The sequence below is a fragment of the Hyaena hyaena genome, unplaced genomic scaffold, assembly GCF_003009895.1.
Source record: "Hyaena hyaena isolate Hyena2069 unplaced genomic scaffold, ASM300989v1 scaffold_606, whole genome shotgun sequence".
Taxonomy (NCBI): domain Eukaryota; kingdom Metazoa; phylum Chordata; class Mammalia; order Carnivora; family Hyaenidae; genus Hyaena; species Hyaena hyaena.
The window spans coordinates 1,196,545-1,221,949 of record NW_024081238.1 but is presented as its reverse complement, the minus strand read 5'-3'; the positions used below and the strand labels follow the sequence as shown (position 1 = coordinate 1,221,949).

At 35.6% G+C, this 25,405-nt stretch overlaps 1 protein-coding gene across 1 annotated transcript; it reads left to right on the top strand.

The window, feature by feature from the left end:
- Positions 1–135: 135 nt before the first annotated feature.
- Positions 136–25,179, top strand: CFHR2 (complement factor H related 2). The gene is made up of 5 exons (XM_039257196.1): positions 136–197; positions 3,132–3,322; positions 4,814–4,990; positions 24,156–24,338; positions 24,802–25,179. The coding sequence occupies exons 1-5, from the start codon at positions 136–138 to the stop codon at positions 25,008–25,010; spliced, it is 822 nt and encodes a 273-aa protein (XP_039113127.1). The 3' UTR covers positions 25,011–25,179.
- Positions 25,180–25,405: the final 226 nt, after the last annotated feature.

Genomic DNA, 25,405 nt, shown 5'->3' with positions numbered 1-25,405 from the left:
AGTAACCTCAATGAACAGGCTTCATGGTAGTGCACTTAAATACATCACACTTGATAACTGCTAATAAAACGGATTTGAAACCACAAACAGCACAACTGGAATATTTGTATTGATATATCATTGGAGATAATTAACATGCTGTTACTAATCAGTATCATTCTCACTTTGCGGGTTTCCTGTGCTCTTGGACAAGGTAAGTTGCAACAAGATCTGAATACTGAATTTCCCTCTTAAATGTAACTGCATATCATATCTAGTTTCATGTGTCTGTATTTTTTTTTTACAAATAGTTTATTGTCAAATTGGTTTCCATACATGTGTCTGTATTTTTTAATGAATTTACTAATAGAAAGGTCAGTATTGTGATACCATAATGGGATAACTTTTTAAGGAAAATTACCTCATGTTTATCTAAGGGGAAAATAAATACTTTTTTCTGTTTCTTAAGTTTCACAGAAAAAAGGACTCTCAATGCTGATTATGGAAATATTGTGAGTATGCTCACACAACTTTAGGCAATATGTCACAAGAAGAGTGAGATTCTGACTTCAAAATTTATGGAAGTTTCTTATTTTTATTTATTTTTATTATTTATTTACTTATTTTTTGTTTATTTTGAGAAAGAGAGAGAGGCCACAAGCAGGGGAGGAGCAGAGAGAAAGGGAGATAGAGAATCCCAAGCAGGCTTCACACTGTCAGTGCAGAGCCCTGTGCAGGGCTTGAATTCATGAACTGTGAGATTATGACCTGAACTGAAATCAAGAGTCCCAGATGCATAACCAACTGAGCCACACAAGCAGCCCAAGGTTTCTTATTTTTAATGGAAGAAAACCTTTGGGAACAATGGATATCTTCATAATCTTGTATATGATGATAGTTTCATGAATTCGTAGGTCAAGACTGCTTAAATTTAGGGAAAGTAAAATATCTGTCATATTTATAAACTATTGAGGACCACTTAAAAATCTGAATTAATCAGTAATGATCAACACTTAATAGCAATTTCTATCAATACAAAAGGATACTTTTTGGTGGGGGTAAAGTCATTCTAAAATATTTTGGATTTGAACAAGTAGTGAAGTCAGTGTTATTATTCACAATATGTGGATATTTAATGTTTTTAAGTATATGTGTATATACATATTAATTAAAACTACTTAAAACCTAAAAATATCTATCTTTACAGTATAGAATATGTATTTGTCATAAACTAGTAGTTTAGTAAAATAAAGTAAATGATGTTTTATTTGGAGAAAACTGATATCCCCAGTCACTCACGCAAAAGAACTTATTAAATCAGACATTTCAAATACATGCAGTTTCCTGTATTTTAATTATACGTTAATAAAGCTGTGATAAGCAATGATGATCAATTTAATATTTCAACAAAATTAGCATTAAGACAATAAATTTTAATTTACATCTCTGAGTCCACTGGTAAATATTGGCTAAATAAAAATTTTCAGAGCACTAACTGTAGCACTGATTTGTTTACACCTTTGGAGTAATATATTTTCTAGCTTATATCTCTGCATCCAATCCTTATGTATTAAAAATTATAACTTATAACAAACATAATTGGTAGATTTTTAAACTTGTCTTTAGAGAGCTATTTCTTTTTGTGTATCAGTTCTAATAGCTAGCTTTCTCTTACGTGTATAAAAATCTTTAAGATTTTTATTTATATAACTACATTTGTCTCCTTCCTTAACATCTTTACAAATTCATCATTATGATATCTTTTAAAGTTTCTTTTAAAATCAAAGCTTCTCATTTCCAGATGATTGTAAATGAAATCTCTAATGTGCTTTAGGGCAATTCATTACAGTATTTATGAATAGGACATAAATCACTATGCTTTACTCCTGAATTTACTAGAAGGTATTTTAGTAATTTATTTTCTATGCTATTTAAGACTATATTCAGGCAATTTCCTTTCCTAGCAACAGCAAAAAGAACAATACAACAAAGTATCCCTTCCAGTTAAAACTATCCTCATTCACTGAACTCTTTTCTGGAAGTAGCTTTTAAGAAGAATGCCCTATAAGTTTGGGTTGTACCAATGTTTCTCAAAGGAGACATGAACCCGCTTGGTGCAAGTACACTGTTTTGTAGATAGAATGCATCTTTTTTTATTTATGTTTTATTTATTTCTGAGAGAGAGAGAGAGAGACAGCATGAGCAGGGGAGGGTCAGAGAGAGAGGGAGACACAGAATCTGAAGCAGGGTCCAGGCTCTGAGCTGTCAGTACAGAGCCCGACACCGGCTCAAACCCACGAACCGTGAGATCATGACCTGAGCTCATGTTTAACGGACTGAGCCACCCAGGAGTCCCAATAGAATACCTCTTTGTGTGTTTAGTGGCATGGGTTGAATTGTGTTTCTGCAAAATTCCGATGCTGAAATCCCAACTCCCAGGACCTAAGAGAGACAGGGTCTTTAAAGAGGAAATTAAGTCAGGGTTATCCGGGTGGGCCCTCACCTAATAAAACTGGAAATTAGGACCCATACATATAAAGGGAAGAAGATGTGAAGATACAGGGAAAAGAGGCCACCTACAAACCAGGGAGAGATGCCACAGAAGAAACCATCCCTTGCTAATACCTGATCTCGGACTTCTAGCTTCTGGAATTACAAGAAAATAAATTTCTCTTATTTAAGACACCCAATTTATAATTATAGTTTCATATGTGTGTATGTTAGTATATCCTATGTAATTGGGATACTAGAGTTGTCTAGAGTAGGAGAAGAGGGATGGAAGTGGCTACGATTTCTGAGGGTAGATCTGCGGAAGATTTTGGAAGAAGAGACACCGGAAGTGAATGGAGAACTACAGATAGTATGAGCGTCCCACCAGGAGCAAAGTTCTTAGACCTGGGAAACTCGCTGGATAGACCCACTTTTATTGTCTTCCTCGGTGTTTACCTTTTTCTGTGTGATCTTAATCCCAGAAATACTTCTGAAGAACTCAACCCAAATGCCTCACATATTTTTGTATTCTTATAGATTGTCTCAGCTCTTGAATCACAAATACAAGTGGAACAATTAATTTAAATGGAATCATAAATTCCTCAATTGATTATTAAAGTAGAGTTACTCATGTATGATACTATTTTTTTTTCGTAAGGAAGAACTTGTGATTTTCCAGAAATAAAACATGGAAACATATATGATGAAGACAGATATAAACAAACCTTCCCAGTTGCTCTGGGAAAGTATTTCTACTACTCGTGTGATCACAGCTTTGCATCTCCTTCACAATCACTCTGGACTAAAATAACCTGCACAGAGGAAGGATGGTCACCAACGCCAAAGTGTATCAGTGAGTAAATACCCTGACTTGTCTGGATGAATTATTCAGTGTGTTCAGTGAGTGGAGAAGGGGCTGGGGAGGGGTCACAGAGTTTAGACAGTCATAAAGTCAGGGTTTAGAAGAACCAGCAAAGGCAAAATAGTGTTTCCTCCTTTTATAAGAAGCTGTTTGTGGAAATCAAATCAGAAAAAAAAAAGATATAAACTTTTGTGGAATATCTAAATCTTTTCATTTTATTTATTTATTTTAATGTCTTTTATTTTTATTTTGAGAGACAGAGAGCAAGTGGGAGAGGGGCAAAGAGAGAGGGAGATATAGAATCTAAAGCAGGCTCCAGGCTCTGAGCTATTACCACAGAGCCTGATGAGGGGCTCGAACCCACAGACTGTGAGATCATGACCCCAGCCGAAGTTGGAGGCTTAACCAACTGAGCCACCCAGGAACCCCTAAATATTTTCATTTTAAATACTGGTGGTCAATACTGTCAACTGCTAGTATTTAATTTAAACATACTCATTGGTAATTGTATGAATGTAGTAGGTTTTCTCAAGAGAGTTTATTGTTATGTGTAATATCTGATTCAAAATGTGCTGTTTCTTCCAATATCCAAGAAGCATTTTGTTTACTATTATCCTCAATTTTGTGTTTTTCATTTAATCACATCTTTGGGTTTTTAAAAAATTTTTTAATATTTATTTATTTTTGAGAGAGAGAGACAGAGACAGAATGCAAGTGGGGAAGGAACATAGATAGAGGGAGACACAGAATCTGAAGCAGGCTCTGAGTGGACAGCACAAAGTCCCACGTGGGACTTGAATTCACCAACTGTGAGATCATGACCTGAGCTGAATGAAGTTGGATGCTCAACCAACTGAGCCACTTAGGCGCCTCACACATCTTTGTTTTTTAAAATTATATCTGCCTTACTCTCTATATGAGTACAGAGAAAAGCAGAGAAGTAAAGAAGACAGAGTCATGAAAGAGAAAAGCAAAAGAGGCAAAAGAGATAAAAAGTCATCTCCTTCAGAAAGCAATTTAGACCATCAAATGAGAAACAAAAACTAACTTTTCTGATATCTAATGGAATTTTACAAGTGTAGAATATTTTATGTATACACATGATGATTGATGACATTACATATTATTCTTTTCTTTTTAACTTGCATGAACTCATTTAAAAAAATTTTTTTTAATGTTTTATTTATTTCTGAGAGAGACAGTGTGAGCAGGGGAGGGCCAGAGAGAGAGGGAGACACAGAATCTGAAACAGGCTCCAGGCTCTGAGCTAGTTGTCAGCACAGAGTCCAATGCAGGGCTCGAACCCACGAACCATGAGATCATGACCTGAGCTGAAGCCAGTTGCCCAACCGATTGAGCCATCCAGGTGCCCCTCATGAACTCATTTTTAAGAAACGAATTTTTGTGCCTGATTTCTCTTTTGAAGCTTGCCAAATACTCCTTCACTGCAAGATTTATATTAGTCATCTTTTGGGTTTTTAGGACAGTGCTTTTTCCCTTGGGTGGAAAATGGTCATTCTGGATCTTCAGGACGAACACATCAGGAAGGTGACAGTGTGAAAATTGTCTGTGGTGCGGGCTACCACCTTCTAAATAATCAGAGCAACATCACATGTACAGAGAGTGGCTGGTCCACCCCTCCTAAATGCAGATCGATAGGTAAGTAAAATACCGTCCTTTGGGATCCTGTATTCTTTTTTATTTTACGAAGAAATAACATCATGAAACATATGCAGTCTTGGGTTGTTGCTATTTTTACCTTTATAGTTTTAGGGTTTCATTTGTGTCTGCATAGATATGAAAGTCTCTGGATAATCACTAGAAAATCATTTTGTCCATTTACATGAATTCGATGTAGGCAATATTAGAAAACACTGATCAAGAGCATAATGAAAATTTTTGAAAGGTACTGCATGTTTTAGTGACACAGATTTAATGTTTATAATGAAATTATGCAAAATCAGTTGACATAACACGAGAATACACTAGATTTTACAAAGCGTGATAGTTAAAATGCCACATTTGCAATATCTTATTGCTAGGAAAAACATAGCTACTTGGCATTTATCTGTTTTGGCAAATGCTAAATTTACATCATTTAAAGAGTAGCACAGATGTATTGATAATTTCCACATTGTTAGAACTTTGCACTTCTGAAATTTAGATTCCCAGAATATAATTTATAACATAGAAAACTCCTTCATAAAAAAGGATGTCAAAAATAGGAATATATTGGAGCTGAAGTTGAGTTGGAGGTCTTCATACTTGAATGACGGTCTCAGGAATAATAAGATTCCCTTTTAAAAAATGTTTTATTTATTTCTGAGAAAGAGAGAGAGAGAGAGAGAGACAGCATGAGCAGGGGAGGGTCAGAGAGAGAGGGAGACACAGAATCTGAAGCAGGATCCAGGCTCTGAGCTAGGTGTCAGCTCAGAGCCCGATGCGGGGCTCGAACCTACAAACTGTGAGATCCTGACCTTAGCTGAAGTTGGATGCTTAACCAACTGAGCCACCCAGGCACCCCTAATAAGATTCCTAAAACATAGTCAAAGTCTCTAAGGGAACAGTATCTATTCTAGTCCTCTATATTTCCCCATTCATTATTAATTCATCTGATCAATATTTATTGTGAACTTTTATATGCCAAGCACTACTAAAACTGTTGGAAATCAATGCTCTCCAAGAGTCAGTATCTCATTACTCATAGAATATTATCTCATGTGGAAAACCAACAGTGAAGATAATAATTTAAAAAAAATAGAAAGTTAAAGATTAAAAATCATGCACATTATAAAATATAATATTAATAGTGACTTGAGGAAGGTCATATTTCACATAAGATAGTTTTTGAATCTTTTCCAACCTTCAGGAAAAGGTTGGCATCTGGAGAGATTAATAGCCTTAAGGCATCAAAAGGTTTGGACTCCTTGAAGCTAAACAAGGAAGCCAATGTAGCTGGCCCATAATGAGGTGAAGTGTTGAATTAATTAATTTAGAAGTTATAGGCCATAAATTACATTGCAGATTTTAGTCTGTGCGCAATTGGAAACCTCTGGGAGATTTTAAGCAGGCAAGTGACACAAAATGAGTTTAAAACAAGATCATTATGATTGTGATTTTGAAAATGAATCTGGAGTGATCCAGAAGAGAAGGGAGGAGTGCCAGTAAGGAGAATCTAGATGTCGCATGCTCTGGGGTACAATAAAATGGAGAAAATAAATATTTTTCTGGCATTTTAGTTTATGTTATTTGCAATGTAGAAAGAGAGAATTGGACTGTCTGATACAGGTTGAATATTATAGTATGTCAACTATACTTTTAAAAAATGGAAAACAAAAAAATTAAAAAGAATCTTAAGAAATTCCAGGGGATATATATATATATTTCCATATATATTCTCTATATATTTCCATATATATTCTATATATATATGGAAATAAACAATATGTAAACAAGTTGGGTCTGACAATTTGTTCATGCACAAAAAAATCTGCAAATAAAAATCACAATGAAGTATCACCTCATTCTTGATGGAATGGTATTTATCAAAAACACAAGAGATAGCAAATGTTGTTGAGAATGTGGAGAAAAGGGAAACTTGTGTACTGTTGGTGGGAATGTAAATTCGTATAGCTGCTATCGAAACCAGTATGGAGACCCCACAAAAAACTAAAAGTAAAAATACCATGTGATCCAGTAATTCCACTACTGAGTATATATCCAAAGGAAATGAAATTATGATTTTGAAGAGATATCTGCCACCCGCATGTTCATACCAACAGTATTCACAATTTTCAAGAGGTAGAAGTCATGTAAGTTTCCACTCATGGATGAATGAATAAAGAAAATGTGGTATATAATGGAGCATTATTCATCCCCAGAAAAGTAGGAAATCCTGCCATTTGCAACAATATGAATGGACCTTGAAGGCATTGTGCTTTGCGAACTAAGTTGAATAGGAAACACAAATACTCTATGATCTTGTGTGTGTGTAGAATCTAAAAAAGCCAAACTCATAGAGACAGAAAGTAGAATGGTGATTGCCAGGGACTGGGGGTTGAGGAAAATAGGGAGATGTTGATCAAAGTGTACAAATCACCAGTTATGAGATAAATTAATTCTGAGGATCTAATGTACAGGATGGTGACCCTAGTTAACAACACTGTACTATAAACAATATTGGAAGTTGCTAAAGAACAGATCATAAATATTTTCACCACATACACACACACACACACACACTCCACCCAAGTAATTATGTAAGGTGATATATGTGTTAACCTTTTTGTGGCAATTATTTCACAATATACACAAGTATCCAATCATCATGTTGTAAACCTTAAACTTATACAATGTTATTTGTCAAGTATATCTCAATAAAGGGGGGGAAATAAAGCATTTCTTATAGACAGCATATATGTGATTCCCATTTTTAAAATCCTTTCTCCCAAAGTCTGCTTTTTAATTGGAGAGTTTAATCCCCTTAAAGTAGTTACTGACAACAAAGTTCTGACCATTGCCATTTGGTGTTTAATTTTGGTATGTAGCCTATCTTTTTTATCTTTAACGCTTTTTCAAAAAATGTTTAATGGAGTTTTTAATACTGAACCAGTCTGATTCCCTTTTCATTTACTTTTCTTTCTATTTTTTAGGGATTATTTGAGTGGTTTCTTTGGGAATGACAAATTACATCTTAAATTTATGACTACCTAGTTTCAGTTAGTACCAGCCAACCTTCAGTAATATCTAAAAATCTGCTTCTATAGATCTTCATTCCTTTTCCTTTATATGTTATCATCACACAGTATGTCTTTGTCCATTGTATTTCCATTGATTTACATTTATAATTATTGTTTCATGTATTTGTCTTTTAAATCATATAAGAAAAATAATTAACATTTTTATTTTAATTTTTTTGAGAAAGAGAGTGAGAATGTGTGTGTGCATGCAAGTGGGGGAGGGACTGAGAGAGTGGGAAGGAGAGAATCATAAGCAGGCTCTATGCTGAGCACAGGGCCTGATGTGGGGCTGCTTGATCCCACAACTGTGAGATCATGACCTGAGCCAAAAATCAAGAGTTGGACACTCAGCCACTGAGCCAGTCAGATGCCCCAAGGAAAATAATTTAAAAACACAAATATAATAAAAATGGCTTTAAAAATTTTTTTAATTTATTTTTTCAATGTTTTATTTCTGAGAGAGAGAGAGAGAAAAGAGAGAGAGAGAGAGAGAGAGAGCGTGAGCAGGGGAGGGTCAGAGAGAGAGGGAGATACAGAATCTGAAACAGGCTCCAGGCTCTGAGCTAGCTGTCAGCACAGAGCCTGATGTAGGGCTCAAACCCATGAACCATGAGATCATGACCTGAGCTGAAGATGGACGCTTAACCGACTGAGCCACCCAGGCACCCCTAAAAATGGCTTTTACATTTACCTTTATTACCTATAGTTACCTAATAGTGACCTTCACTTATAACAAATCCCCTTAGCTTTTGTTCCATGTCTTCATTTCTCCTTCAGTTTTGAATGGTATGATTAGAATTTCACCAATGAATTATTTATTTCCTCAGAATCACATGAGTCTTGATATTACATATTGTGCTGCTTCTTTGATATATAGTATATTTTGTATATAATCCCTAATAATTTAACATAATATAGCAATACGTTAAAAGAAGCCCTCAGCTTGTATTATGCTCCCTCATCCATCAGGAGTGGATGGTATATGGAAAGGAAACACAGGGAGATGAGAAAACTGGCTTTATTTTAATTGTGCAAAAGCAAATTGTAAAACTGATATTTTCAGTTATCGTATATGGCTTTTACCTTACATCTATGGAGGTCTTTTTGTAATCCAGACTGAAATTTGCTGAACTGAAATTTGTTCAACTGGTGTGATAATCTTTTCTATTATGATATGTGTGTGTTTTTTCCACACCACCAAGCAATGACTCAACACCAGCAGGGCGTCCTACTATTCAACTCAATTCTGACACTATCTACCTGGAGATAGCATAAAATCCCACAGATTGAGGGCTCAGTCCTACAAGACCTCCCCCAGCCCCTTCACAAGCCAATTGCTAGTTCAGCGTGTCCCCTGTGCTTCTAACCAAATAGCTATAGATCAGAGGTTTCTAGGACCTTCTCTGGTTCAATTAATTTACTAGGGTAGCTCACAGAATTTAAAAAAAAAAAACACTCCATTTTGTTTACTAGGTTACTAGTTTATTATAAAAAGCTGTTACTCAGGAATAGCCAGATGAAAGGGGTGCACAGGGCAAGATCTGTGGTAAAGGGCATGGAGCTCCCACGCCCTCTCTGAGTTCACCACCCACCGGGCACCTCCATGTGTTCCCCATCCCAGAAGTTCTCAAAACCCTGTCCTTTGGGGTTATTATAGAGGCTTCATTACATAGCCCTAGTTGATTAAATCATTGGCCATTGGCAGTGGATTCAACCTCCAGCCCCTCTCCCCTCCCTGGGGGTCAGGATGGTAGGGCTGCAAGGTTCTGACCCTCTAAAGACAGGGCTGGTCCCTCTGGCGACAAGTCCCCATCCTTGGTATTTCCAAAAGTCACCTTATTTACATGACTGAAGATACCTTGATCACACTCATCATTTAGGAAATCCCAAGCATTTAGGAGCTCTATGCCAGATGTGGGAACAAAGACTAAATATAGATTTGTTATAAATCATATCACAGCTTTTAACAATGTTGCAAGTAAATCGGAATTATGCATGTTGGCAGCATAATATCTCACAACTCTTTTTTGTTTGCTCAAAGAAATTGTCTTCCATTCATGTTTATGAGAATTTTGTTGATTATGTTTTCTTTTTTGATCAAGTATTGAATTGTATTTGGTTATCAGTTTATCCACATTGGTTAAGATGTTTACTCAGTAATAACATTCTTTCTCCAGACTTGAAAGTTTGTACCCTGCTAGTTTTGGGGGTAGGCCCTAAGATACAATGCTTTCCCTAGGGACAAGTCAATATTTCCTTTTATGGAAAGTTGATGGTAAATTTCTTATCTTGGGCCTCTCATGTCATTGAGCTAACAGGCATAGACGTGGATTATTTACACAGGCTGGGGATATTGAATTGAATTGCAACAGGGTTATTGTTTATTACAGGGAAATTATATTTGAAAGCAGAAAATTCTGAGGCTCTTTCTTTACACTTCTCCTTTACACTGGGAGAGATTTCAATGGTAAAGCCAAACTGACCCACTTCAAAATAACCAGTGTTGGATCTTTGGCTGCAACGATGTGCTGGAATTTCTCTGCTAGACTCCTGGACGTCTACAAAGTCTTCTTATCCAGGGGTAATTGCTGAAATTGGCATTCTCTAGGAGATCCTGGACTGTGACTGAGAGGGGCTGGTGCTGATTCGCAGGCTGCTTCAGGGTCCAGAGCCAGGGCCAAAGTCTGTGTACCTATTATTATAGGCATGGGTGGGTGAGACACCTCCCATATCCCTTGGTGGGTGGTGCTGGTTACAGGGTCAAAGTCAAATGGGTCTGTAGCCCAGTCCTTAGGGTTATAGAGCTGTTTCTGCAATTCCAGCTGGGGTGATGGGTGGTAAGCTGGCTGCCTGGGTGCAGACTATCTTCTCAAGCAGCTCTCCTTGTTCTTAGATTGCACCAGGATTTCACAGTCTCCTACCTGGATCCTATATCTCCCATAAAAGGCACTTTTGCCTATGGATAGATGCCACTTGGTAATTACTGGGAGGAGGGATTTATGAGAAATCTCTTTTCGGCCATCTTACTGATGTCACTCATTCCTTGTGCTATTTTTGTCTTTATGTCTTAGTTTTTTTCTGTTCATTCTGTCTGGAGCTTCTTGGTATTTGGCTTGATTTTTCTCATAATTCCATGTATTTTCACTTTTTATTTTTTATTTAGACAGATTGCTTTGGCCTTTTTCTTCTCGTCACTAAATCAGTAATCACTAAACTATGTTTAGTTTCCACATGCTCATTTTAAAAATCGTCTTTCTTCAGATATGAATTATATATAATATAAGTGACACATATCAGTGTGCAGGCCAGTAATTTGACAAATGTGTACATGTATGTAACCACAATCTCAATGAAGCTAGACACAATTTTGGAATGTTTCCAACAAAACACTTTAGGTTTTGGCAATTCTGGTTGAGCTATTTTTTATTTATTAAAATTATTATTATTATTATTATTATTATTATTATTATGTATAGAAACAGACAGAGCGTGAGAGGCAGAGGGGCAGAGAGAGAGACACACACAGAATCCAAAGCAGGCTCCAGGCTTTGAGCTGTCAGCACAGAGCCCAACACGGGGCTCAAATTCACAAACTGTAAGATCATTACCTGAGCCAAAGTTGGATGCTTAACTGGCTGAGCCACCCAGGCGCCCTTATGGTTGAGCTATTTATGAACATTTAAATTTAAGTCTTTGAACATATATTTACTACTTCTTGGACAAATACTTAAAAGGGAAACTTTTTGGTTACTTGATGTTTGTGTGAATAAATTCATGAGTGACTGCCATACTGAATTCCAAGTTGACGGTAGCATTTTACATTTCCGTCATCAATGTTTGAGAGTTCTAGTTGATTCTCATCTTTACTAACAAACAGGATGTTTGTTAACCACAATGATGCATGTATAGTGGTATGTCATTGTGCTGCAATTTTACTTTCCAGGTTAGTCACTGATGGTGAGTACCTGCTTATCTGTTTGTTGACCTTTTTTTTTTAATTTTTAATTTTTCCTTATTTATTTTGAAAGAGACAGAGGCAGTGCAACTGGGGGAGGGTCTGAGAGAAAAGGAGAGAGAGGATCCAAAGCAGGCTCTGCAGTGCTAGCACAGAGCCCAATGCAGGGCTTGAACTCACAAAACTACAGGATCATGACGTGAGCTGAAACCAAAAATTGGACACCTAACCAACTGAGCCACCCAGGCACCCCTACTAGCCATTGTTACATATTCTTTTGCGAAATGTTGAATTTCCCCCAATTTTAATTGGGTAATTTGTCCTATAATTCAGTTATAATAGTCCTTTAAATAGTTGTGATAGAATTCCTTTATCAGATATGTAATTTGCAAATATCTTCTCACATTCTGTGTCTTGTCTTTTGTGTTTCTAACAGTTAATTTTCAGTAACAGATGTTTTAGCCTTTGATGAAATACAGACTGGCCAATTTTTTTCAAGTCTTTCTTTAAATTCTAGCTAGTTAACATATAGCGTAATATCGGTTTCAGGAGTAGAATTTAGTGATTCATCAATTACATATAACACCCAGTGCTCATCACAAATGCCCTCCTTAATACCCATTGCTCTTTAACCCAATCTCCACCTACCTCCCCTCCAGCAACCCTCAGTTTGTTCTGTATTGTTATGGTTTGCCTTCTTTTTTTCCCCCTTGCCCTATGTTCATCTGTATTGTTTTTCAAATTCCATATATGAGTGAAATCATATGATATTTGTTTTTCTCTGATTAACTAATTTCATGTAACATAATACTGTCTAGATCTATCCACATCCTTGCAAATGGCAAGATTTCATTCTTTTTGATGGCTGAGTAATATTCTACTGTATATATATCTATTTATCCATTTTCGGTATATATATATATCTATTATCTCCTCTTTATCTATTCATCAGTTGATGGGTGTTGGGCTCTTTTCATAATTTGGCTATCATTGATAATGCTGCTATAAATATTCGGGTACATGTGCCTCTTTGAATCAGTATTTTGTATCCTTTAGGTAAATAACTCATAGTTCAATTGCTAGGTTGTAGGGTAGTTCTATTTTTAATGTTTTGAGGACTCTCCAGACTGTTTCATCATATCTGCTACCAATATCTGTTGTTTCCTGTGTTGTTAATTTTAGCCATTTTGACAGTTATGAGGTGATATCTCATTGTGGTTTTGATTTGTGTTTCCCTGATGATGAGCAGTGTTGAATATTTTTTTCATGTGTCTGTTGGCCATCTAGATGTCTTCTTTGGAAAAAATGTCTATTCATGTCTTCTGCCCATTTCTTCACTGGATTATTTGTTTTTTTGGTGTTCAGTTTGATAAATTCTTTATAGATTTTGGATACTAACCCTTTATCTGATATGTCATTTGCAACTATTTTCTCCCATTTCATCGGTTGCCTTTTAGTTTTGTTGGCTGTATCCTTCGCTATATAGAAACTTTATCTAGAAGTCCCAATAGTTCATTTTTGCTGAAGTTTCCAGACATGTGTCTCTTAAAAAGTTAAGGAGATAGATGCCAGTGTTTTTCTCTAAAATTTTGATGATTTTCTGTCTCTGATTTAGGTCTTTCATTCATTTTGAATTTATTTTTGTGTACAGTGTAGGAAAGTGGTCCAGTTTCATACTTGTGCATGTTGCTGTCCAGTTTTCTCAACAACATGTGTTGAGAAGACTATCTTTTTTTCCATTGGATATTATCTCTCGCTTTGCTAAAGATAATTTGACCATAGAATTGTGGGTCCATTTCTGGGTTTTCTATTCTATTCTATTGATTTATGTGTCTGTTTTTGTGCCAGTACCACACTGTCGTGATGATACAGCTTGATGACTATAGCTTGAAATCCAGAAAGGTGATGCCTCCAGCTTTTCTTTTCTTTTTCAAGATTGTTTTGGCTATTTAGGGTCTTCTGTGGTTCCATACAAATTTTAGGATTGTTTGTTCTAGTTCTGTGAAAAAACCTCTTCTATTTTGATAGGGATTGCATTAAATGTGTAGATTGCTTTGGGCAGTATAGACATTTTAACAATGTTTATTTTTCCAATCTATGAGCATGGAATGCTTTCCCATTTCTTTGTGTCCTCTTCAATTTCTTTCATAAATGTTCTATAGTTTTCAGAGTACAGAACTTTTATTACCTCTTTGGTTAGGTTTATAGGTTTATAGGTAACCATAGGTTACCTTATGGTTTTTGGTGCAATTATAAACGTGATCAATTCCTTGATTTCTCTTTCTGCTGCTTTATTATTGGCATATAGAAATAGAACAGATTTCCTTATGTTGATTTTGTGTCCTGTGATGTTGCTGAATTTGTGTATCAGTTCTAGAAATTTTTTCTTGGAGTCTTTCAGGTTTTCTGCATAGAATATCATGCCACCTGCAAAAAGTAGAAGTTTGACTTCTTCCTTGCTGATTTGGTTGCCTTTTATTTCTTTTTGTTGTCTGATTGATGAGGCTAAGACTTCCAGTACTATGTTAAATAACAATGGTGAGAAGAGTAGACAGCCCTGTCTGGTTCTTGACCTTAGAGGAAAAGCTCTAAGTTTTTCCCTTTTGAAGATGATATTAGCTTTCATATATGGCCTTTATGATATTGATGTAAATTCCCTCTATCTCTGTTTTTTGTTTTTTTTTTTAATCAAGAATGGATGCTGTATTTTGTCAAATGCTTTTTCTAAATCTTTTGGGAGGATCATATGATTCTTATCCTTTCTTTTATTAATCTGGTATATCATACTGATTGATGGGCAAATATTGAACCAGCACTAGAGCCCAGGAGTAAACCTCACATGATCATAGTGAATAATTATTTTAATGTTCTCTTGCATTCTATTTGCTGATATCTTGTTGAGAATATTTGCATCCATGTTCATCAGGGATATTGGCTTGTAATTCTCATTTTTAGTGGGGTTTTGTCTGGTTTTGGAATCAAGATAATGCTGGCCTTGTAGAATGAGTTTGGAAGTTGTCTTTCTGTTTCTATTTTTTGGAACAATTTAAGGTAAATAGGCATTAACTCTTTAAATACCTGGTGGAATTCCCTGTGAAGTCACCTGGACTTTTTGTTGGGAGATTTTTGATTACTGACTCAATTTCTTTTTTAAAAATTTTTAAAAAAATGTTTTATTTATTTCTGAGAGAGAGAGAGAGAGAGAGAGAGAGAGGCAGCGTGAGCAGGGGAGGGTCAGAGAGAGAGGGAGACAAAGAATCCAAAGCAGGCTCCAGGCTCTGACCTAGTTGTCAGCATAGAGCCCAATGTGGGTCTTGAACCCACGACTGTAAGATCATGACCTGAGCTGAAGTCGGATGCTTAACCGACTGAGCCATCCAGGAGCCCCTACTGATTCAATTTGTTTGCTGGTTATGGATCTTTTCAAATTTTATATTTCTTCCTGTTGCAGTTTTGGTAATTTATGTATTTCTAGGAATTTACCCATCTCTTCCAGATGGTTCAATTTGTTGAAATATAATTTTTATACTCTTCTGTTATGACCTTTTATATTTATGCAGTGTTGGTTGTTATCTCTCCCTTTTCATTCATGATTTTATTTATTTGGGTCCTTTCTCTTTTCTTCTTGATAAGACTGGCTATAGGTTTATCAGTTTTACTAATTATTTCAAAGAACCAGCTCCTAGTTTTATTGATCTGTTCTGTTTTTTGTTTTGTTTGTTTCCATATCATTTATTTCTGTGCTAATCTTTATTATTTCCCTTTTTCTGTTGCCTTTGTGCTTCATTTGCTGTTCATTTTCCTAGCTCCTTTAGTCGTAAGGTTAGGTTATGTATTTGAGACTTTCCTTACTTCTTGCTTCTTTCTGATGACCGCTTTTGGTGCATCCCAAACGTTCTGGACTGTCATTCGTTCATTTTTATTTGCTTCCATGTATTTCATTGTTTAGTAGGGTGTTCTTTATGCTCCATGGATTTGTGGTCTTTCCAAATTTTTTCTTGTGATTGATTTCAAGTTTCATAGTGTTGTGTTCTGAAAATATACATAGAATGATCTCAATCTTTTTGTACCTGTTGAGGGCTGATTTGTGACCCAGTATGTGACCTATTCTGGAGAATGTTCTATGTGCACTTGAGAAGAATGTATATTCTGCTACTTTAGGATGAAGTGTTCTGAATAAATCTGTTAAGTTCATCTGGACCAGTGTGTCATTCAAAGTCATTGTTTTCTCTTTGATTTTTCTGGTTAAATGGTCTGTCCATTTCTGTAAGTGGGGTGTCAAAGTTGCCTACTATTATTATCAATGAGTTTCTTTGTGTTTGTGATTAATTGATTTATATATTTGTGTGCCTTCAAGTTGAGGACATAAATAATTACAATTGTTAGATCATCTTGTTGGATAGACTCATTATTATGATATCATGCCCTTCCTCATCTCTTGTTACAGTCTTTGGTTCAAAATCTAGTTTGTCTGATATAAGTAAGGTTTCTCTGGCTTTCTTCTGATGTCCATTAGCATGATAGTTCATTCTATCTGCAGATGTCTTTATGTCAAAGATGAGTCTCTTGTAGGCAGCATATTTATGGGTCTTGTTTTTATCCATTCTGGTACCCTTTGTCTTTTGATTGGAGCATTTAGTCCATTTACCTTCAGAGTGATTATCGATAGATATGAATGTAGTGTCATTGTGTTACCTATAAAGTTGATGTTTCTGGAGATTTTTTTCTGTTCCTTTCTATTTTTGTTGCTTGTGGCCTTTCTTTCCCATGCAGAGTCTCCTTTAATATTTCTTGCATGGCTGGTTTAGTGGTTATGAACTCCTTTAGTTTTTGTTTGTCTGGGAAACTCTTTATCTCTCTTTCTATTCTGAATGACAGCCTTGCTGGACAAAGTATTCTTGCCTGCACATTTTTCCCATACAGCGTGTTGAATACATCATGACACTCCTTTCTGGCTTGCCATATTTCTTTGGAGAGATCTGCTGCTGACTTTATTTGTCTTCCCTTGTAAGTTGGGATTTCTTTTCCCTTGCTGATTTCTGGATTCTTTCCCTATCTCTGAATTTTGCATATTTGACTACAATATGTCTTGGTGTTGTCCTGCTTTTATTGATTTTGATGGGAATTCTGTGCCTTCTGGATTTGGATCTCTGTTTCCTTCCTCATTAGGGAAGTTTTCAGCTATACTTTGCTCAAATAAAACTTCTGTCCCTTTTTGTCTCTCTTCCTTCAGGACTCCTATGGTATGAATGTTATTGTGCTTTATGGAATTGCTGACTTCCCTAAGGAGTATATAGATAATCACTACATTCATGATCTAATATTTTTCTTCCCCTCTTTATCTTCTGTATCACTTATTTGTTTCTGTTTCTTCCATCCTTGTGTTCATTGCATTCAGTCAGTTTAGTATCTTGGTTATATAATTTTTAAAATTTCTACCCGACTATTTTAATCAAGTACATAATTTGCAAATATTTTCTCACATTTGTGTCTTGTATTTTGAGTTGCAAATAGTTTATTTACAGGAACATATGCCTTAACTTTCAATAAAATCCAAATTGATCAATTTTTTATTTTTTTAATTTTGTGGCCTATATAGGACATTTTTCCAACTTCAAAGTTGCAAAGATTTGCCATACTTTTTTTTTTTCTAGAAAGTTTACTTATGTACTTTCACATTCATGTCTGTGATTGATTTCCAGATATTTTGTGTATGGATTAGGGTTCATCCTTTTTTTTTTTTCTCATATGGATTTTCAGTTGATTTACACACTTTGCTGGGAGTGGTATCATTTTCTCACTGAATATCTTGTCATATTTGTAAAAAATCCACTGAATATAGGGGTATGTGTGTTTGTCAATTTATGGACTTTAAGTCTTTCCCACTAATATTTATATTTATCCTCATATCTTTATGCCCTACCTTGATTACCTTGTGAGTCCTCCAATTTGTTCCTAGTTGTAGAACGCAGAATAATGGCCCATGTCTGATCTCTGGTACCTGTGATTATGGTACCTCACATGGAGAAAGCAACTTTGCAGATGTTATTGAGGTTAAGAGACTTGAAATGGGAAACTTATTTTGGATGATCTGAATGGGCTCGAGGTAATATCATGTGGAAAGGGAGTGGGATGGAGACAGACAAAGAGGAAGAGAAAATGAATGGTGAGGTGAAAGAAAGGTCAGAGAGAGAGAGAGAGAGAGAGAGAGAGGCTGGCTTTGAAGACGGAGAAAGAGACCATAAACCAAGGAATGCAGGTAACATCGAGAGGCTGGAAAAGGCAAAGAAACTGATTCTCCCTTGGAATCTCCGGAAAGAAAGAGAGTCCTGCCAACACTTTGATTTTAGCACAGTAATATCTGTATCAGAATTTGTCCTACAGCATTTGAAGATGATAAGTTAGTATTGTTTAAGCCTCTAAATATGTGGATTTCTCTTGTAGCAGCAATAGAAAACTAACATATTAGTTTTTAAAACTGTTTCTGTCCTAGCTGTTTTCCATTTTCTTTGAGTTTTAACGTCACCTTGTCAGCTTCTACAGAAAGCCTACTTTATATGTCTGTCTCTGTGTCTGTCTGTCTGTATAGTTGACACATAATGTTACATTAGTTTTAGGAGTACAACTAAGTGATTTAACATGTTTATACATTATGCTATGTTCACAAGTAGAGCTACCATGTGTCACATTACATTGTTATCACAGTGTCATTGGCTGTATTCCTTATGCTTTTGCTTTTTATTCCTGTGACTTGTTCCATAATTGGAGGCCTGTATTTCCCTCTCCCCTTCTCCCTTTTGACCCAACCTCCCACCCCTCTTCCCTCTGGCAGCCGTCAGTTTGTCCTTTTTGCTTATAGTTCTGATCCTGTTTTTTGTTTATTAAACTTTTTAAAAGTTTGGTTGTGAGTGGAATCATATTGTATTTGTCTTTCTCAGTCTGATTTATTTCACGTTACTTAATACCCTTTAGGTCCATCCATGTTGTCTCAAATGAAATATGTCCAAGTCTTAATCAAAGTAAATAAATTCTTGATTTAGTCTTTAAGGAAGTGACTATTTATGTCTATTTTACTAAGGCCAAAATTACAATTCAAAAACAGGATAATTGTAAACCAAACTCCGATGTCAAATAATCTCTTTTTAAAATAATTTTCTTGTGGTTTATAAATTCATTTAAAGTTTATCTAATTTATATATAATATTTATTTTACTAAACTCAAAGGGAAATATCCAGGAAAACTCTCATCTATAATGGCCTCTACAAAAAGTCTATTGGGGCGCCTGGGTGGCTTAGTCGGTTGGGCGTCGGACTTTCGCTTAGGTCATGATCTCGCGGTTCGCGGGTTCAAGCCCCGCATCAGGCTCTGTGCTGACTGCCAGCTCAGAGCCTGGAGCCCGTTTCAGAGTCTGTGTCTCCCTCTCTCTCTGACCCTCCCCTGCCCACGCTGTCTCTCTCTCTCCTAGAAATAAATAAAACATTAAAAAAAAATCTATCAACCTTCTAGTGATGGATGGGAGAGAAATGTAAGGTCTAGAAGCTTAAATCTTATAAAAAATATTGTTTTATCTCATTTTCCTCAGTCTTACATGTAAATTTATTATAAGTAGAAATGTTTTTTTAGTGACAGTTCAACTATTGATTTTCTTTAATTTTTTAAAAATTTATTTCTGAAAGAGAGAGAGAGAGACACAACGTGAACAGGGGAGGGTCAGAGAGAGAGGCAGATACAGAATCTGAAACAGGCTCCAGGCTCTGAGCTAGCTGTCAGCACAGAGCCCAATGCGGGGCTCAAACCCGTGAACCATGTGATCATGACCTGAGCCGAAGTCGGATGCTTAACCGACCCATGTACCACAACTATTGATTTTCAATCCTGCTTGAAATATATTTGAGATCCCATATGTTGATTTGCTACTCACATTATAATTACATTGGAGATATATTTATTTTCTATTCAGATGTTTCTGGTGTGAATCCACCCATAATAGAAAATACTATTATACAAAATAAGATACTTAGGTATCTATCTAATAAGACAGTACCTTATGAATACATCAAACCTTTAGAATTCTTTGATGAAATAGAAGTAGTATATTTAAATGGAACCTGGACAGAACTACCTCAGGTGCAAAGGAAGATTATTTCATTCCAAATTTTATTATTTATAATTTCATCTCCAAATTTTCAAGAACATATTAAAGATAAAATATGTTGCTATAAATATGTAATGAAGTAGTTCTTATAGAATATTTTAAATATACAAATAAAATGATGGTATTTCAAATCCAATTTTTTTCAGACTGAACTAAATAATATAGTATATTTGTTTCATAAAAGGTTTGACCAGATTAAAAGAACAGTTAGAATCATGGAAAATTCCCCTATCATAAGCATTAAGACAGTTATTTCCTGGGGAGTAAATGTATTGAAGATACTTTAAGTACATTTGACAGCCCAAGAAATTCCACTTTGAGACCTAAAATAGGCAGCTGGTGTGTGATCGTAGAATGTGCTATAAATTTAGGCTCCTTCAACATGTGGATTATATTTCAAGATAGATAACTAGCTGAGTTTGTCCAGGTAATTACTGTATACCAAAAAAGAAGTCGGAGAACTTGGTGATAGGACACGCTAATATTTAGAGTTCAGGAAATAAAGGGAGCCAACAAAAGAGATCTTATATTAGCCACTTGTAGTTTTTCAAATCAACTTTTGCCTGGCACATATATTTTCCAGCCTTTTACTTGGAGCCCACCTATATTTCTACGTTTGAAGTGAGTTTCTTTTACATGCCATACAGTTGAATCTTGTTTATTTGTCCACTTTGCCATTTTCAGTCTTTTAACTGAAGTATTTAAACCATTTACACTTAAAGTCATTATGGATAGATTAGGCACCATGTAAGCCATTTTATTGTTTTGTTTTGTGTGTGTTTCCTGTGTTTCTAATTCCTGTTTTCTTGCCTTCCCTGTGGATTTTTGGAACATTTTATTTTATTTATTTAAAAAATTTTTTAAAAATATTTAATCTTGAGAGAGAGAGAAAGAGAGAGAGAAAGAGACAAAGCAGGAGTGGGGGAGGGACACACACAGAGACACACACAGAGAGAGACACACACAGAATTGGAAGCAGGCTCCAGGCTCTGAGCTGTCAGCACAAAGTCTGATGTGGGGCTCGAACCCACAAACTGTGAGATCATGACCTGAGCTGAAGTCGGCCACTTAACCTACTGAGCCACCCAGGTGCCCCTAGAACATTTTAAATTCATTTCATTTTGATATCTAGATATTGTTTTTGAGCATATCTCTTTGTATAGTTTTATGAGTGTTGCTGTAGGTATTAAGATGAACATATATAGCATATCATTCCCCCTGGTATTGACATTTTACTACATCAGGTGAAATGTGGAAACCTGGCTTCCACGTAGGGCCAGTTACTCTCCCCACATTAAAGTTCTTAAGTATTTCCTATACATGCATTATCATGTGATATGGTTTTCCTCAAATATCAAATCGTATCAAATGATGTAATTTTATACAAACATCAAACATAGTTTAACCAACTAACTAGGAAAAAGTCTGTTCTATTTCCCCCATTTTTATTAATTCCATTGTTTTTTCTTCCTTCCCAAAGTCTTAATTCTTCTGTTATCTTTTCTTTTCTATTTAAAGAATTCCTTTAGAAATTCTTTAAGGACAAGTCTGCTGAAGGCAAATTCTCTCAGTTTTCCTTTATCTCAGAATGTATTCATTTCTCCCTTAAATCCTTTAGAATAGTATCATTGGAAATAGAATTTGGGGTTGACAGTTATTCCTGGCTCCGTGGTCACAGATGAACACCCCACTGATATCTATGTCCTTTCTCTCCCAAAGGTTTGCATAATTTCTATTTAGCTTCTTTTGGTATTTTTTCCTTTCCTCAATTGTTTTCAGCAGTTTGATTATGATGTATATTGGCATGAATTTCTTTGGGTTTAATGTGTTTGGAGATTTCTCAACTTTTTTGGTATATACGTTTATGTCTTATGACCAATTTGGGAAATTTTCAGCCATTATTGTTTGAAATATTTTTTTTCATCTCCAAACCCTTCCTCTTTCTTTTCCTCAGTATCTACTCTTTGCTATCTTCCTGTAGGTCCCTGAAGTTCTATTTTTTTTTTTTTGTTGGCTTCTTTTCAGTCTGTTTCCAAAGTGAATAATTTGTATTGCTCTATATTCAAGTTTATTTATCCTTCTGGCATCTGTAATCTATTACTGAGGCCATCCAGTGAGTTTACTCTTTATTTTCTTAAAATTGTTTATTATTTATTTTTGAGGGGGAGAGAGAGAGAGAGAGAGAGAGAGAGAGAGAGAGAGAGAGAATGCAAGTGGGAAAGGAGAAGAGAGACATATACAAGATCCAAAGCAGGCTCTAGGCTTAGAGCTGTCAGCACAGAGCTGGATGTGGGGCTCAAACTCACAAGAACTGTGAGATCATGACCTGAGTTGATGTCACATGCCTAACTGACTGAGCCACCCAGGAGTTCCACTTTCTTGAATTTTTAAAAGCCATGTTCTAATAATTCCAATATTTGTGTCATCTCAGTGTGGTCTTCTGTTTATTTTCTTTTCTCTTTTGAGATTTTCCTGGTCCTTGTTTTGATGAATGATTTTCGATTGTATTCTGGACATTTAGAGTATTATGTTTTAAAACTCTGTATTTTATTGAAATATTTTGTTTATTAAGTCCTCTCTACCATCATTCAAGGTACAAGTTCAGGCTTCCCACTTGACCTCTACTAACACCATGGGAAAGGGGCAGAGTATCTTATTCCCTAGGAGTGTAGGTAGAAGTCTAGGCTCCTTACTTGGCCTTTGTTGAGCAAGATGGAGAAAGGGGTGGTTTTAGGTTTCTTCTATGGTGTTTCTCTGGAGTAATTCAGGTATTGTCAGAAATGTCTCTGTCTTGCTTGCTAGGCCTTATATATGTCTTATGTTGCTTTTTACAATATGTTCAGGATTTTTAGTCATACTTCGCAAAAGGAATACACAGAAATGTTTTTCCCTCATCTTGTCCAGATTAGGAAGCCAGCAGTTCCCTCCCACATTATACAAATTTGTAATTCTTTGAACGTTATCAAAGGAATAGATATTTATTTTGTAATAAAAATGAAAAAATCTTTTTGATTGCTGAGTAATACTCCATTGTATATATATACCACATCTTCTTTATCAACTATGTGGATGGAACTAGAGGGTATTATGCTAAGTGCTATCTGTCAGAGAAAGACAAATATCATATGCCTTCACTTATATGAGGACTTTAAGATACAAAACAGATGAACATAAGGGAGGGGAAGCGAAAACAATATAAAAACAGGGAGGGGGACAAAACAAAAGAGACTCTCTTTTTTTAAAAAATATTTTATTTTTTTATTTTTGAGAGAGAGATAGAGACAGCATGAGCAGGGGAGGGTCAGAGAGAGAGGGAGACACAGAATCCAAAGCAGGCTCCAGGCTCTGAGCTAGCTGTTAGCACAGAGCCCGATGCGGGGCTCGAACCCACAAACCCTGAGACCATGACCTGAGCCGAAGTCGGACGCTCAACCGACTGAGCCACCCAGGCACCCCATGAGACTCTTAAATATAGAGAACAAACAGAGGGTTACTGGAGGGGTTGTTAGTGGGGGGGACTAAATGGGTAAGGGGCATTAAGGAATCTACTCCTGAAATCATTGTTGCACTATATGCTATTTAACTTGGATATAAATTTTAAAAATAAATGAAAAATCAATAAAAATGACTAAAGATCCACTAGACATTACAATATGTTGTATATGAAAAAAAAGGTATTTCTTTAAGCTCTCCAGCTGTTCAGCATACATTCTCTAAGGAAAGCATTTTTTAATACTGAAATAATGCAAAGCAGACATATTTGTTAATATTTTATGTGTGCTTTCATGTGGGCTGAAAGGAAGGGTTTAAAAGTGTAACTCTCATTTAAAGTGATTAAAATGTCTTTAATGAATCATTTATGTCAGCAGAAATCACAGGTCTCAATAATAAGTACTGAGCTATATTTTTATCGCTTTATTTTAACCTGTAATTTCCTTTGGTTTTTCAATAAATCAAATTATGTTTTTTTTTAGACCCTAAAAGAAAGTGTGGGCCCCCTCCACCTATTGCCAATGGAGACATTACCTCATTCCCATTAGCCGAGTACGCTCCAGGATTATCAGTGGAGTACAAATGTCAGTCCTTCTATGAACTTCAGGGAAACAGGCGTGTAACATGCAGTCATGGAGAGTGGTCAGAGCCACCAAAGTGCTTAGGTAAATATCTTAACATTCTCATAGATCTTGGGAAAATCTGTGTAATGAATATGACGTATTTGCAGAATTTGTATTTGTAGAATTTTCACGGATTAACAAACAACCATTCTGTTGAATGACAGACTACCAAATATTAACATGTGAGGAAATGAAATTGGAAACATGCTTCTTCAAGCCATAACAGCAACAGATTCTTTAATAAAAGCTCTTTCCATGATAACTGACATTTGTATCTTTGATTATAATATTTAATTATTACACATTAAACATAGTCCCTCATTTTTATATCCTGAATTGTTTAAAATGATTTAAATCTATATGATGGATTTTCAGTGAGTTGGTTTGGAAAGGTTTGAGAGTGAAGCCCTTGACCAGTGTAGAATATTCTACTTAAAAGTCTGAAATTCTTTGGAAAATATTTGTATGCTACTTAATGTTTTATGTTCATTTTTTATACTTTCAGACGCATGTGTGATATTAGAAGAAACCATGGATAAACATAACATACAGTTACGATGGAGTCACACACAAAAAATTTATTCTAAAACAGGAGATACTATTGAATTTGAATGTAAAACTGGATATTATAAAAAGACACCAGATCGTACATTTCGAATAACCTGTCAGGAAGGGAAACTGGTGTATCCTACTTGTATAAAAAACAGTGGTTAAAATACAGTCCTAAAATTAAAATATATACATTGATTCCAAATTTTTCATTATGAATCCAGTTCTTCCAGTTATTGTTTCAACTATTGCTTAACCAATTTTCATAAATCAGAATTTGTGTTAAATATTATGTGGATGATATAATCTGAGACTCAAATGAATCATTTCTTAAAAGCACTGCATTAAAATTGGTAAACCAAATGCTGTGTCCTATTTATGAAATATCCATGGCAAGAAATTAGATGAGATCACTTCAGTGCCTGCTTCTATCCATCTTTCTGCTAACTTTCTCCAAGATTTCTCCGTAACTCCTGAGAATGCCTGAGGCTCTCCATGTCAGGGGAAATTGGGGGGATGGGGGGAGAAGCTTGCACTCATCTTCAAAATAATATTACTTC

Excerpts from the sequence above, each read along its gene's own strand:
- CFHR2 (XM_039257196.1), top strand. The coding sequence starts at position 136 with ATGCTGTTACTAATCAGTATCATTCTCACTTTGCGGGTTTCCTGTGCT. Across the intron at positions 198-3,131 it reads TGTGCTCTTGGACAAGGTAA|AACTTGTGATTTTCCAGAAA; the intron begins GTTGCAACAAGA and ends TTCGTAAGGAAG. Across the intron at positions 4,991-24,155 it reads TCCTAAATGCAGATCGATAG|ACCCTAAAAGAAAGTGTGGG; the intron begins GTAAGTAAAATA and ends GTTTTTTTTTAG.